Below are 12951 nucleotides of genomic sequence, written 5' to 3'. Positions count from 1 at the left end.
TTATTCAAAAGGACCTATTTGACATTTGACTATAGCCTTGGATCACGGTTGTTTTAACACGTCAGTACAACATTTCGCCTCAATTTTGCACAATATGCAGTATTTTAATATTTGTGTCTTGTTGAATCTCACTCATCCTGAACTTTGACTTGAAGATTTTAGGTTGCAGGAAAACACCTGTTTGTATAAACAATGCAACTATAAGTTACAAACTTGACATGCAAAGACATCAATCATCAGCATGCAGATGTTGCATGTTTTTATACATCATCCATGATGACTTATTGTATCATTTACCATTTTAATTGACATTTGTCTGTTTTAGGTCTTGCTCAATTTAATTTTCTTCCTCTGGGCTACTGCTCATCATCTGATGGCCTTTGTATCATTGATGGTTGTCAGGGAGTGGTTCAAACAGGAGCACATTTGTCCCCCGTGTGTGTGTGGGTGTATGTGTGTGTTGGTTTACTTATTTTGCCATCACTGCTGGATAAGCCTCCCTCACTCATGGATGGAGAGGAGACAGAAGAGGAATAACTACATGGGCCAAATAGACAATCAATTACTAACACAGAATGCCTCCTAAGAAGAAAAATGATGCAACTATTGCTGTTGAAGATGGTGAGATGGTGTGTTTTTTTTTTACATGTTTCAAGCCTCTACTGGTGTTAGAGATCATTTGTTTGACTTTTTATTTGTTCCAGTTGGTATGGAGGTGGATGCTGTAGTGGACAGTGGAAGTGAAGGTGAGTCAGTTTTGCATTCCACTTAAACTTGTCATGTTTCATCTTAATTGCACTTACATATTTGAGTTCTGATGCTGGAGCTGTGTGAGAAATTCAGCCTTCATGATAATAAGAATGCACCTAGAAACTCATTTTGACCTATTGTGTCACTGCAAAAGTTAGACAAATATTGCAAACGACTCTGTTTGATCATGTTAAATAAATAAAGTACCTCTAATGTTTGATCCTGTGACATTCCAACTGGATTTGAGATATAGACTCAAGATTAAATTGTAGAAGCATTTGTCAAGATTTAAAATTTGGAAATATTTTATATGATTTAAAAAAAAGTCTTTCATCATATTTCACTTAGTGTACTCAGAAATCATACTGTTACACTTTTAGCTACCGATAATAAATTCAATTTTTTTAGAAGAGGCCAGGAGAAGAATAAAAAACAGAAGAGCTAAACCTCAGCGGAAAGCCAAGCATTTCAGCGATGAAGAGGAAAATGAGGAAGAAGAGGATGAGTCACCAAGGAAGAGAGCAAGAAAGAAGAAAGCAGTGCACCCGGACAGCGATGATGAAGAGGATGATGATAACAAGAGTGTGAAAAGAAAAGCCTCCAAAGCTTCCACAAAGAAAGCAGCCAGAGAAGAAAGCGAGGATGAGAGCGAGGAGGACGACAAGAGGAAAAAAAGAGGAGGAAAGGCGGTGTCAAAAAAGGACAACGAGGAGAAGAATAAAGAGAAGAAGGGAAATGCTAAATGGAAAAGAGGCAATGAGAAAGGTGGTGAGAAGGACAAAAAGAAGAAGGGGAAGTTGAGCAGGTGCAGTATTCTCTGAGAGCCTTTCTCATCTACACCTGAGAATGTCAATTCTTCATCTTTTCTGAAACTCAGTAGGCCCCATATATGTAGGTCCTGTTGATGATCGCTAAGATTCCTGTTTGTATCAATCAGAAAACACATCAAATGTTGCTGCTGTCATTTCTGTAAACGTTACAGCAAGGATTATTTGTTACGTGAGTCTCATTATTCACTCATTCATTCATTATTCACTCCCGTGATAAGGAAAGTAACATCGACCATCTGTTTGATGACAGATGATGGTAGCATCCCTGGAATTATAACTATTGCCTGTGCAATTCAAGTTCAATTTGTCTATCGTATTTGTCACTGTCGTTGCGAAAAAGTCATGGCACATGACTGCTCTTTCCCTTCATCAGCTCTTCTTCCTCCTCTGACTCTGATGAAGAATCTCTGTCTGAAGGAGAGATGGCAGCCTTGAAGGAAGAGGTAGAGGAGAAGAAGAAACTGATTGCCACATTAAGGAATAAACCGTGGCGAATGAAGAGGAGACTCGTTTTGCTCAAGTAAAGAATGCAATCCCCCCCCCCCCAAAAAAAACATAAACCTCCTTTTAACTCTCGTATTGCTCTCATTTGCAATCCTGGCTGTGAATCCAACTTTTTGAAGACTCTTGATTTTGTCATTTTTGTGCATTGCATTTGCTCCTTGCAAGGACTTTGACGTGCTTCTCTGAAGGCTTACCATCACGTATGTCCCGTACATGTGATGATGACTGTGCAGATTAAAACTTGTTTGCTTCTTTACCCGTTTATTTTCCTTCTCTTGCGGAGCCATCAATGTGCCACAAACTAATGTACTACATTGAAGTCAAACGTGTCTTGTGTAGTGCAGTCCATCGCAACAAAGTACTTCCTTTTATTCAATCCCAAACGTCCTCTTGATGTAGTGCAGTCTTTACATCTGTAAGAGTCACAGTTGACACATGGCTGAGAAATTGTAATGTGAGCTTTCCAGTTACGGCTTAAGCTACTGTATATGTTGTTTCTCCAATTACTTTCAATAGAAGGGTCAGTTGTCACATGTTGATAGTGTTCATATAAAAAGTAGTGGAAACCGCTTTTTTTTCTTCAGCAATATTGATAGTTATGATTTTTTTAGGAGCACTTTATCCAAATCTGGCACTTGAATTGAATCAATTGCGAGAGTAGTCAACCAATCATGATGAGTGTGAAAGTATAGATGAGTGTAAATAAGCTTCTGGTAGCGGAACAGGATAGGGGAGCTGTCATAACTTTTTCATGAACTTGACACAGTTTCCTGATTGGTGTTGCGGTTTCTGATGAGTTACTTGCCTGCTATCACCATGTACGAACATCATCCATCAATAACTGATTCCATCCTTCTTATTTCACTTACCGATCTTAACACTAATTGATCGACTGGATTGGTCCTCTGTTGAGTGGATCCTATACTCATCTTTCTTAGTTTCTGATGAAAGACGTTTGCACTTGTCCAATAGGGAGGCACAGGAGTTTGTTGAAAAGTTTGAAGGAGCCCTCGGGAAAGGAAAAGGAAGGAAACTGTACGCTTTCAAAGTCATGATGACTAAGGTAATTCCGTTGACATGCAAAGCTCAGATGATACAACTGTTGTTGCTTTGAGGTTTGATTATGATTTTTGCAATATTTCCCCCCTAGAAATTCATCAAGTTCAAACGTGACTTTGAGAACTTCAAAACAGCCTGCATACCCTGGGAGAGGAAGATTAAGGATGTTGAAAGTTGGTACCAATATTCTCATTCTGGGTTGTTGCTTCCACAAAATTGTGATTCCTGAGTTAAGAATCTGCTGACAGGTCACTTTGGGTCCTCTGTGGCATCTTACTTCATATTTTTGAGGTGGATGTATGGCCTGAACCTGGTCCTATTTGGATTCATGTTTGGCCTGGTGGTCCTGCCTGAGGTAAAGCCGTTTCAATCATATTATATTTGACAAAGTTGATATTTTAGATGCTATCAAGTTGCCCCTGTCTGACAGACTTTATCATGTGTACTAGATTCTCATGGGTCTACCATATGGCTCCATTCCCAGGAAAACCGTACCCCGAGAGGACCAGGCAAAAGCTATGGACTTCTCTGTGCTCTTCGATTTTGGTGTGAGAATCTGAGTTCAATTGATCTGCTGTTCTTATTCAACCTATAGACGTAATCAACAAATCAAAAATGCAATCAAGTTCGCATTTATGTGTGTTTTGGGCACACTCCATAGATGAAGGTAATGACATACCTCCTAGTCACACACTTATTTAATCAACCAGGAGACCGGCCCATGTTTTTACATCTTCTAATAATATTCTGCACTTTTAATTTTTGAGTATCTGCCCCCCCCCCCCCTTGTTTTGTCCATACATTAAAGTTTGTCCGTCTTTGTCTGTGTTTTCTTTAATCATCCCAACAGGGCTACTGCAAATATTCGTTTTTATTCTACGGATTCTATGACAATAAGCGAACCATCGGTGTGCTGCAATTTAGACTTCCCCTGTCCTACTTGCTGGTTGGCGTTGGAATCTTTGGATACAGCTTGATGGTTGTCATTCGAACGTAGGAGACACACACAAAAACACTCTTAGGTAGATTTCAAATAGATAGTCAAGTTTATTTTTGATTTCTTTACAGGATGGCCCGTAACTCAAATGAAGGAGGCGACGGTGCTGAAGAGGGAGAGTTCACCTTCAGCTGGAAGATGTTCACCAGCTGGGACTACCTGATCGGAAACCCAGAGACAGCAGATAATAAGTATGCCTCCATTACCACCAGCTTCAAGGTGAGAGCACAATGAGAAAATATAAAAGCAGTTTTGAAGGTAGATCAGGGGATATTTTTCTTTTTGTATTCGATCAAAGTAAAGGAAATAGCATTGATAGGGGAATTGTCCACTTATGACACAAAACTTGTGATGTCTCAGATCTGAGGTAATTTTCTTTCAATGTAACCTGTAGGAATCCATTGTAGATGAACAGGAGAACCAGAAGGATGAGAACATCCACCTGCGTCGCTTCCTCAGGGTCCTTGCCAATTTTCTCATCCTGTGCAGCCTTGGAGGCAGTGGTTACCTCATTTACTTTGTGGTGAAGCGCTCTCAGGAATTTGCTGACATGGATAATGATGAACTCTCCTGGTTTGAAAAGAACGAGGCAGGTTACATTTTATGTACACACGACTGATCTCTACATTTATGCAGCATTGAGATATGTGACCAAAAACAGACTTTCAACCATCCATCAGGTGGAGTTTGTGATGTCTTTGCTGGGCTTGGTGTGCCCTCCTCTTTTTGAAACCATCGCTGAACTAGAGGACTATCACCCCCGAATTGCTCTCAAGTGGCAACTGGGACGCATCTTTGCACTTTTTCTGGGAAATCTTTACACCTTCCTTTTTGCACTTTTTGATGAGGTCACTGCAAAGGTAAGGCTAATGGAGCAGTGTGTGAATAGCAGTATTCTTGTACACAAAGGTCCAGCATTCGTTTTTCTTTCACACACGAAACAACATAAGGCTAAGACTTTTTCCACAAATAGTGGCTTTGCTATAATAAATAGTACCTCATTTTCCCCACCCAGTAAAAAACAAAATAAAAAATACAAACAAGATAGTTGTGCCGCCAGCTAACTGTTACTATGACTAATTCCACCACTTGTTACAATATTATCTAATTACAACAACTGGTAAACGGATAAAATAAAATAAACATGCACGCACACACGCACACACGCACACACGCACACACGCACACACGCACACACGCACACACGCACACACGCACACACGCACACACGCACACACACACACGCCTATCAAGTGTGTGTACTTATTTTATATTGCAGCTGAACTTCAGATATATTATTCTAAGGTAAAAACGGACCATTTATGTCTGTCACAGTTGGAGAGTGAGAAGGCCATCAAGAATGCCACTGAGCGGGCTCTAAATGAGTATCATAGCAACTACAGTAGCTTCTACAACACCACAGATGTGCCTCCTCCCAATGTCCACCCTGCCGACGTCATCAGGGGACCGTGCTGGGAGACTGCAGTTGGCGTTGTCAGTAATTGTCGAAGAATGATTCTACTGTTGACCTCATACCAACACCGTTATAGTCTCTTTATTGTCATCGTTTATTTTGCTTTGCAGGAATTTGTGAAGCTGATCGTGTCTGACATGCAAGTGAATTACTTGACAATCCTGATTGGAGACTTTGTGAGAGCTGTTGTTGTCCGTTTCCTCAACTACTGTTGGTGCTGGGACCTGGAGGCTGGATTTGTGAGTGCTCACAATGTGTGTCAGCATCCCCTTGTCAGGTAGTGAGGTTTTTATTTCATTTTGGTATTCCCAAGGAGTCATCATAGCCCCCACTTGTTACCGATTATTTTTTCTCTTGTACACATGCAGCAGAAAGGGTTTTTTATGCTAATCGTGTACTGTATTATTGACGTTAGTGCGAGTACATCACAGCGTATTGCATCAAGTTAACCTGATACCTTCCAAAGAGGCATCAAGATAGATGATCCCAAGCAGTGAGTGAAACATTACACTGCACCGCAAACGTAATTACAGGAAGCAAGACACATGATTACAGATGCTCAGGGACAACATAAATGTTTTAGGTGTAAAAATATATTGAAACACTTGTAATTTGTTTACTCTAGCCTTCATACGGCGAGTTTGACATCAGTGGGAATGTGCTGGGCCTCGTCTTTAATCAAGGAATGATATGGTGAGTTTAGAATGTTGATTAACATAACACGAGATCATCCTGAAGATGAAGATTTGCTTTGTTTTTCCTGCAGGATGGGTGCATTCTATGCTCCAGGGCTGGTGGGTCTGAACGTATTGCGTCTCCTGTGCTCGATGTACTATCAGTGTTGGGCTGTGATGGCCTGTAATGTTCCTCATGAACGGGTCTTCAAGGCCTCGCGCTCCAACAACTTCTACATGGGTCTGTTGCTGCTTGTGCTCTTTCTAAGCCTGCTGCCAGTGGTCTACACTATAATGACGTTGCCTCCATCATTTGACTGTGGGCCATTTAGGTCAGTAATGGACAGTAGACTCCAGATAGTATCTAGTGTATAAGTACTGGTTTAAATGACTATTCATTTAAAGTTTAAAGCTACAAAACAGAACATATATTTCATTTGATCATTTTATTTAACTTGCAGTGGCCAAGAGAAGATGTACGATGTAGTCATGGAGACAATAGAACAGGATCTTCCTTCCTTCATTGGGAACATATTCGTCTATGCCACCAACCCTGGACTTATCATGCCCGCTGTACTTCTTATGGTGTAAGATCAAATGAAAAGTACCATCACAAATTAGGCCATGTTTTATGTTCATGATGAGCAGTATTATGCAAAGACTACTAGATGCAATACATATTCCGTTAATCTAAACCTCAAGTAGAGTGGTTTTTAGTTTTGATTTGTCATGGCGACCAGTAGGTGTAACTTACCTTGGCCCAGTTAGCAATGAAAAAATCCAGCTCACCTGCAAGCCGAATGAGCACCATCGAGAAAACAGATAGGTGGACAATTAAACCTTGTGGAGGGATAGAACAAAAAACAGCCTGCAAATCACGACTGCGGCGTGTGTGACTTTAATGTACATTTGTTCACAAGATTCCTACTTAGACTTACGTACATACTCTATTAAAATTAAATAAATAAGATAGCCCACCGTATTAGAAAGAGCGGTCAGGCCGATGTCTGTTCTTATTCTCCATGCAATGGCTCATTTATTACCTTCACTCATTTCACTCTTTGCAACAGGCTGGCCATCTATTATCTAAATGCCGTGTCAAAAGGATATCAACAAGCAAACATAGACCTTAAAAAGAAGATGCAAATGGCAAGTATTAGCATTTATTTTCTCAATACATTTAAGTTGATAATTTCCAGCTGAAATGACAAAATAACTATTGAATCAACCCATAAGGCTCGGGATGAGGAAAAGAATCGCAGGAACAACAAGGACAGCACTAATCTAGTCATGAAAGATTTGGAAGACTTGCTGCCAGACAAATCTTTAATACCACTTATGACTGAGGAAGAGCCGCCCCCACCTGGTATAGTACATGTACACACCATCAAATATTTTTCATCTGCAAGTCCTCCTCCATTTTCTATTTGGACTCACCATGATTCTTTTCAGAAGTTGTCACTGAGAAGGGAACCAAGTCTCCGAAAATGAAGCCAGGTTCAGCAGTCAATGGGAAAGGGGTTAACCTGCAAAAAGATGTATCATTGGCTGCTTCCAATCCCAGCGGCGTGGTGACCCGGGCCCCTGGCCCGAGAAGTCGACCTCCTGGAAATGCTCGGGGGCCTCAACCTGGGCAAGGCAGGGGGAGAGGCCGAGGCAGGCCTCCAAGACAATAGCGCACATGATCTTGGATGCAAAGACTGGCACATCTTGATTTTCGTGCAGGTAAAAGCCTCCTTTATTGTATTTGGGAATTTGGCAAACTGAGCTGCGCATTCAAGTGGACCGACAGCATTTTCTTTTCAAACACTTTGTTTTTATAATCATCTTCATTATATTTTTAAAATCACCCTCTTTGACCGCTGCACAGCATTTGGGAGGGGAGGGTGGGGTTCACACACAGGATTATTCCACAAATGTGATCTCTTATCGCCTTGGACAATATTACATCATCACATCATCCGCCTTTGGAGGTCTGCAAGCTATTCTATATCAATGTACATTGACCAATTGACTACTTTGATTTTCTGCATGGGTTCCAGCGAGACTATTGCTGTTCCCGCAATGTCATAAAACTGTACACCTCTTGACTAGTGATTTAAAAGAGAATTAGCTGTGTTCATCCCCACAAAAGCCAGTTTCAAACTGTGAAAATACCCCCCCCCCCCCCCCCCCCCAAAAAAAATCCATCGGAGTACCCAATTAGACTTTGCACTAAACTTGTGCTGGGCACTACAGGAAAGTAGATTCCTGGGAGTCGAAATCCAAGTCTATTAATAGACAAAGACCTACTATATACCACACACTTCTCAATTGAAATGGAGGCAAATTGTATCCCATAAATGTCGATGTTTAAAAATTCCATCGACAGAGCAAGAAACAGATATCCCTTGTTTTAACATGTATGTGTTTTGATTTTATTTGGAAATCTGTGTAAATAGTATTTGTATTTCTATTTTTATATGACATCTATTAAAGTATGTAATTCTGACACAAAATTCTACTTGTATATATGTCTATATTACATCCCCTAATGCAGATCCTATTTGAACCCAGGTAGGCTTTTTTTTCTTTTTTTAAACAGAAAGATAATGAAAAATACGTATGTAAAATCTTTTACTGCTATTCACACTTTAGACCACAAGAGGACACTCTAGTTTGCTCCAAGACTGAAACACAAGCACCTCCCAATTCTGACGCGTTCACTCCTCGTCCTGACTAGTGATGTGAATTCCAGTTATTTTAGGTGAACTGAATCTTTAGAATCAGTTCACTCAAAAGATTCGTTCAAACGAAGCGTTCAATGAAGTTCACTCATTAACTCGTTCGCGAACGGAAAAGCCAGGATTCGTTCCCTCACTGATGCGTTCTCGTGGTGAACTGGAAATGCGAATCACTCAGTGAGTGATTCACTCAGTGAGTGATTCACTCAGTGAGTGATTCACCCACAGATTCGTTCGTTGGTGAACGGGAAATGCAATTCACGACTCGTTCGTGAACGGGAAGATACGTCACTGACTCGTAAAGTCCCTCCTCCATCTAACGCTCGCTGGCGATGCTGAGTGGCTGAATTTCTTCTTTGTTGTTTTACGGCAAGGTACCACCAGCTTCAATGGGCATACTGACCTCTACTGGTTGAAGTTATATATGAAAGGAAAAAAATCACTTCCGAAAGTGATTCGTTCACTCTCGTTCACTGAAAAGAGCCGTTCGTCTTGAACGAACCGTTCACTCACGAGCCAACACTACTCCTGACCCGATCAACTGCATAAAGAATGCTTTGAGCTGTGCACTTCTGTCGGCTGCAAAAGCTGGAAAAAACACAAACATATGTGACACGTTTTTTTTCCTTCCAGACAGACACGGTACAAGGCAAAATAATAGAGTTCGTGAAGCACTCGTCACTCTACCTCTTTGTTTAATTACCTCTTGGTAGATGTTCAGGATTCCTCTCAGACTTGTTAGTGATATTTGATCCTCCAAACACACCATCCCATTAATGTTTGCATTTTGATTTGTTTGTGCACTTAGATGATTTACAAGCATTTTTCCCACTCCTGCGACCCGTCTTCCTCTAATGTACTTATTTTGTGCCCTTGTTCTCTGCACATTTAATGTTTATACACTACATGGAACATACATGGAAACTATTCAAAATACGCCCATGAAATCAGCACCCTGATCAGATGCCACACAGGACCACACTAGCAGCATCAGGGTGGCCATGTGAGTATGACTAAGAACACAAGTCTCCATTGTTTGCAAGTACTGGTAGTCAACAATGAACACTGCTCCTAACAACCTGTAAAAATGAATTAATTCACTGTTTTCATATAGTGCACTCTAATGTGCTCATTTCCACTACAGTTTAGTTATTCTTGTAGAAAATATGATAGAATTGTACTATGATATGGCATGCCGTGCACATACCTTGGCCTTCAGTAGGGACTTTGACTTAATCCACGTCTCAGCAGTAGTATACTATCACTTTGCAATTATAGAACCCATAAAAAAATGAAATGCGATTTTAAGCAGTCATGTCATAGTTTAAATGTGACAGGCATTGGAAAAAATAGATACATTCCAATGGCTAAAGTTTGATTTATTTGAGTTGGTTTACACAAAAACAGTTTTAAAGTGTATGGTATGTGATTATTTTACAGTTGAAGTATACTATAGTGTACCAATAATTGTACTGTAGATGCAATACATCCAGTCTGTCTGTTTATTTGTATCTTTTGAAAGAATCCCACGATTGCGGCTTATCTTATTTATCACAGTGATTATTGGCATTCAATGTCATCAATCTCTTTCATCATCGTGACATTTGTTTTCCTCTCCCTCCTCACTCGTTCCTCAATCAGGAATGTGGGTGTGTCGTCATGGTGTTATTTTCTTTCCAGAAGCACCTTTCAAAGGAGACAGAGATTCATAGAGCGTATCATTTCTATTTTCATTCATCTCTCATTCTCTCTGGGCTCATGAGTTAAATTGAAATGATGTTTATTAATGTGCATATCTGACCTGCTGTGTTGTTTTTTCTCTGGTCTACTTGATATGAACTCTCATCCATGAACTGTGGAACCCTTCCAGGTAGATCCAGGTCGTGTGTTGTCGCTGAGACCGGTCCGAGCTTTGGGAAAACTGTGGGCTCCTCTGGGCAGGTACATGGGTTATTTCTCTCCCAGGCACCTTAGACAATTACGCAAATATAAATGATGTTTATTAAGATGAGCAGAAAATACATACAATGTAGATGCTTTGAATGGAGGTTATTGAATTACAAAGTATCTGAACAGTGTTTCATTGATTTTTAAAATCAAACAGGGACAGAGTTATGATCCTTTCATGTGGAAACAAACCATGGCTCATGCATAAACTGAAAGTACATACTATTTTTGCATTTGTTGCACATTTCACGTGGTATAAGTCTATGTTACCAATTTTGGCTTCTTTTATTTAGAAAGGAGGCAGGCAGCCAATTATCACTCTCCGCATGTACAAATTGGGGAGGCAATTTTTGGAATACCTAATTGTATTTATAGCCCCAGGGACTGAAAATGAAAGTGATGTTTTGTTTTGATGACTTTCTTTCAAAGATGTTAGTAGTCTGTTTATGATGGAGGTCACTGGGTGTGTCCCAAGGTTTTACAATAGCTTCCTAAAATGCCTTTTTTTTAAAATATATAAATAGTATACACAATTTAATTTCCATCATACAACAACATATTATGTTTGTGCTAATATGCTTCTTGTTTGTTAGTTCACTCACATTTCTTGCCTGCAGGGGCTACAGAACGATGTCGCCCTACTTTCTTTCCCAGAAAGGTCAATGTGAAGGACCCAGTGTCGGCTCCAGAAGAGTTTACATACATTTCTGCAGTAAGCGGTAAACAGTAACTCTAGCAACTGAGTCTAAACAAAATATACATACTGTTATTTTTGTACATATTGCATAATATACATCCACAGCATTGTTCAAAAGTCCACTGCCCCGACTAAATTACTCAGAATAGTCATGTATCTTCAAAATGAAATGATTACCTGTGCCAGATCCGAGAAGATCCTTTATGCGCTTCAGTTTGGAACCGGTGTACCGAGCATGAGAACAAACAAGATTTGATCGTCTTCTCTGAGCGGAGAATCAAACTCTCCACTGTCTTTAAATATTAAAAAGCCTTGCAGATGGAGTTTCATTTTGTAGTGGCCTAAAGCACACAAAGTGTCCTGGTAAAAGGACGCCCCAAATAGTCCTCAGGTTACCCGTCATGAGTAAGATAGCAGTGCCAGCTCACTCTCAAGCATTGGTGTCATATATGATAACTGTATAATAATCATAATCCATTAATGCTGATGATACTGCACTACGTGCGGGAGATTTGCAGAGTAAGCCCAGAGTTATTTCATTAGTTGGCAATTATCCAATGTTTTTTTTTTTCTTTCCTTATACAGTAAAGGTGTCTAATGTTGTCAGTTGACATAGTGATGACCCTGGAAGGATACAGTCAACAGTATCAACAGTGTTCATCAGTGTTGAGTGTGTTAGGACATCTTGCCTCTCCTTAATGTGTTGCAATGATGACATGCCGCACCAGGAGAAAATTCATTACAACATATCGACGTTTGTTAGTCTTTGTGACTGTCAGCACAAAGCTGCGATACGTCAAATCATCTGATGTTGCGTTTTACAAAACACATGATTGCAAAAATCAGCTAGTAGTGGAATGGTATTTCTATGACAAAACTGTCAGAAAGTTACACAATAACTTTCGCATTACGCATTTCCCAGAAACACACAGTACGGTTACATTGAGTGTTGAATGTAATGAGACCAAATTCTACAATGTATAAAAAAAAGTGTAATTTCACAAATATAATAGTGCTTTTTTGTGCGTATTTTGAGACTTTAACTGAATAATCTTGTTCAGCTAGATGACAGGGGAATCATTAAAATATAGGAAACCATTTGTCATCCTTAATATATGTACCGGTACTGTCTTACCACTATTATGTATATATCTTTGTACTATATCCATATCTTTACGTATTACTATTTTTTGAAAGGAAAATAATATTTTTTTATATTATAAATATTTTTATATGATATATTTCACAATAATACCTGAATACAAAGAGTGCATTGAATAAACGCACAAACAGTAT

The 12951-nt window shown here is 39.8% G+C and overlaps 1 protein-coding gene and 1 long non-coding RNA gene across 3 annotated transcripts; one reads left to right on the top strand and one right to left on the bottom strand.

Moving 5' to 3' along the window:
* The first annotated feature begins 331 nt into the window (after nt 1-331).
* tmc2b (transmembrane channel-like 2b) lies at nt 332-8145 on the top strand. Its single transcript, XM_061278792.1, has 20 exons — nt 332-621; nt 705-746; nt 1159-1555; nt 1954-2100; nt 3057-3147; nt 3235-3316; nt 3392-3498; nt 3593-3691; nt 3994-4136; nt 4212-4359; nt 4535-4729; nt 4821-5000; nt 5476-5634; nt 5725-5853; nt 6240-6307; nt 6381-6620; nt 6750-6875; nt 7359-7437; nt 7525-7654; nt 7741-8145. The coding sequence occupies exons 1-20, from the start codon at nt 576-578 to the stop codon at nt 7962-7964; spliced, it is 2832 nt and encodes a 943-aa protein (XP_061134776.1). The 5' UTR covers nt 332-575; the 3' UTR covers nt 7965-8145.
* Nucleotides 8146-10375: 2230 nt separating this feature from the next.
* Nucleotides 10376-12928, bottom strand: LOC133153704 (uncharacterized). 2 transcript variants are annotated; one of them, XR_009714366.1, is made up of 4 exons: nt 11833-12928; nt 11561-11703; nt 10813-10980; nt 10376-10697 (listed from the first exon to the last, which is right to left on the bottom strand). It is a non-coding gene; the product is annotated as an uncharacterized LOC133153704 (long non-coding RNA). The 2 variants fall into 2 exon arrangements; XR_009714365.1 differs by having other exon boundaries at nt 11561-11665; nt 11833-12877.
* Nucleotides 12929-12951: the final 23 nt, after the last annotated feature.

The sequence above is a fragment of the Syngnathus typhle genome, linkage group LG5, assembly GCF_033458585.1.
Source record: "Syngnathus typhle isolate RoL2023-S1 ecotype Sweden linkage group LG5, RoL_Styp_1.0, whole genome shotgun sequence".
Lineage (NCBI taxonomy): Eukaryota > Metazoa > Chordata > Actinopteri > Syngnathiformes > Syngnathidae > Syngnathus > Syngnathus typhle.
This window is presented reverse-complemented; position numbering and strand designations above follow the sequence as displayed.

Coding starts and splice junctions, on each gene's coding strand:
- tmc2b (XM_061278792.1), top strand. CDS start 576: ATGCCTCCTAAGAAGAAAAATGATGCAACTATTGCTGTTGAAGATG. Junction 3,317..3,391: donor GAAGATTAAGGATGTTGAAA/GTTGGTACCAAT, acceptor ATCTGCTGACAG/GTCACTTTGGGTCCTCTGTG. Junction 6,621..6,749: donor TTTGACTGTGGGCCATTTAG/GTCAGTAATGGA, acceptor TTTAACTTGCAG/TGGCCAAGAGAAGATGTACG.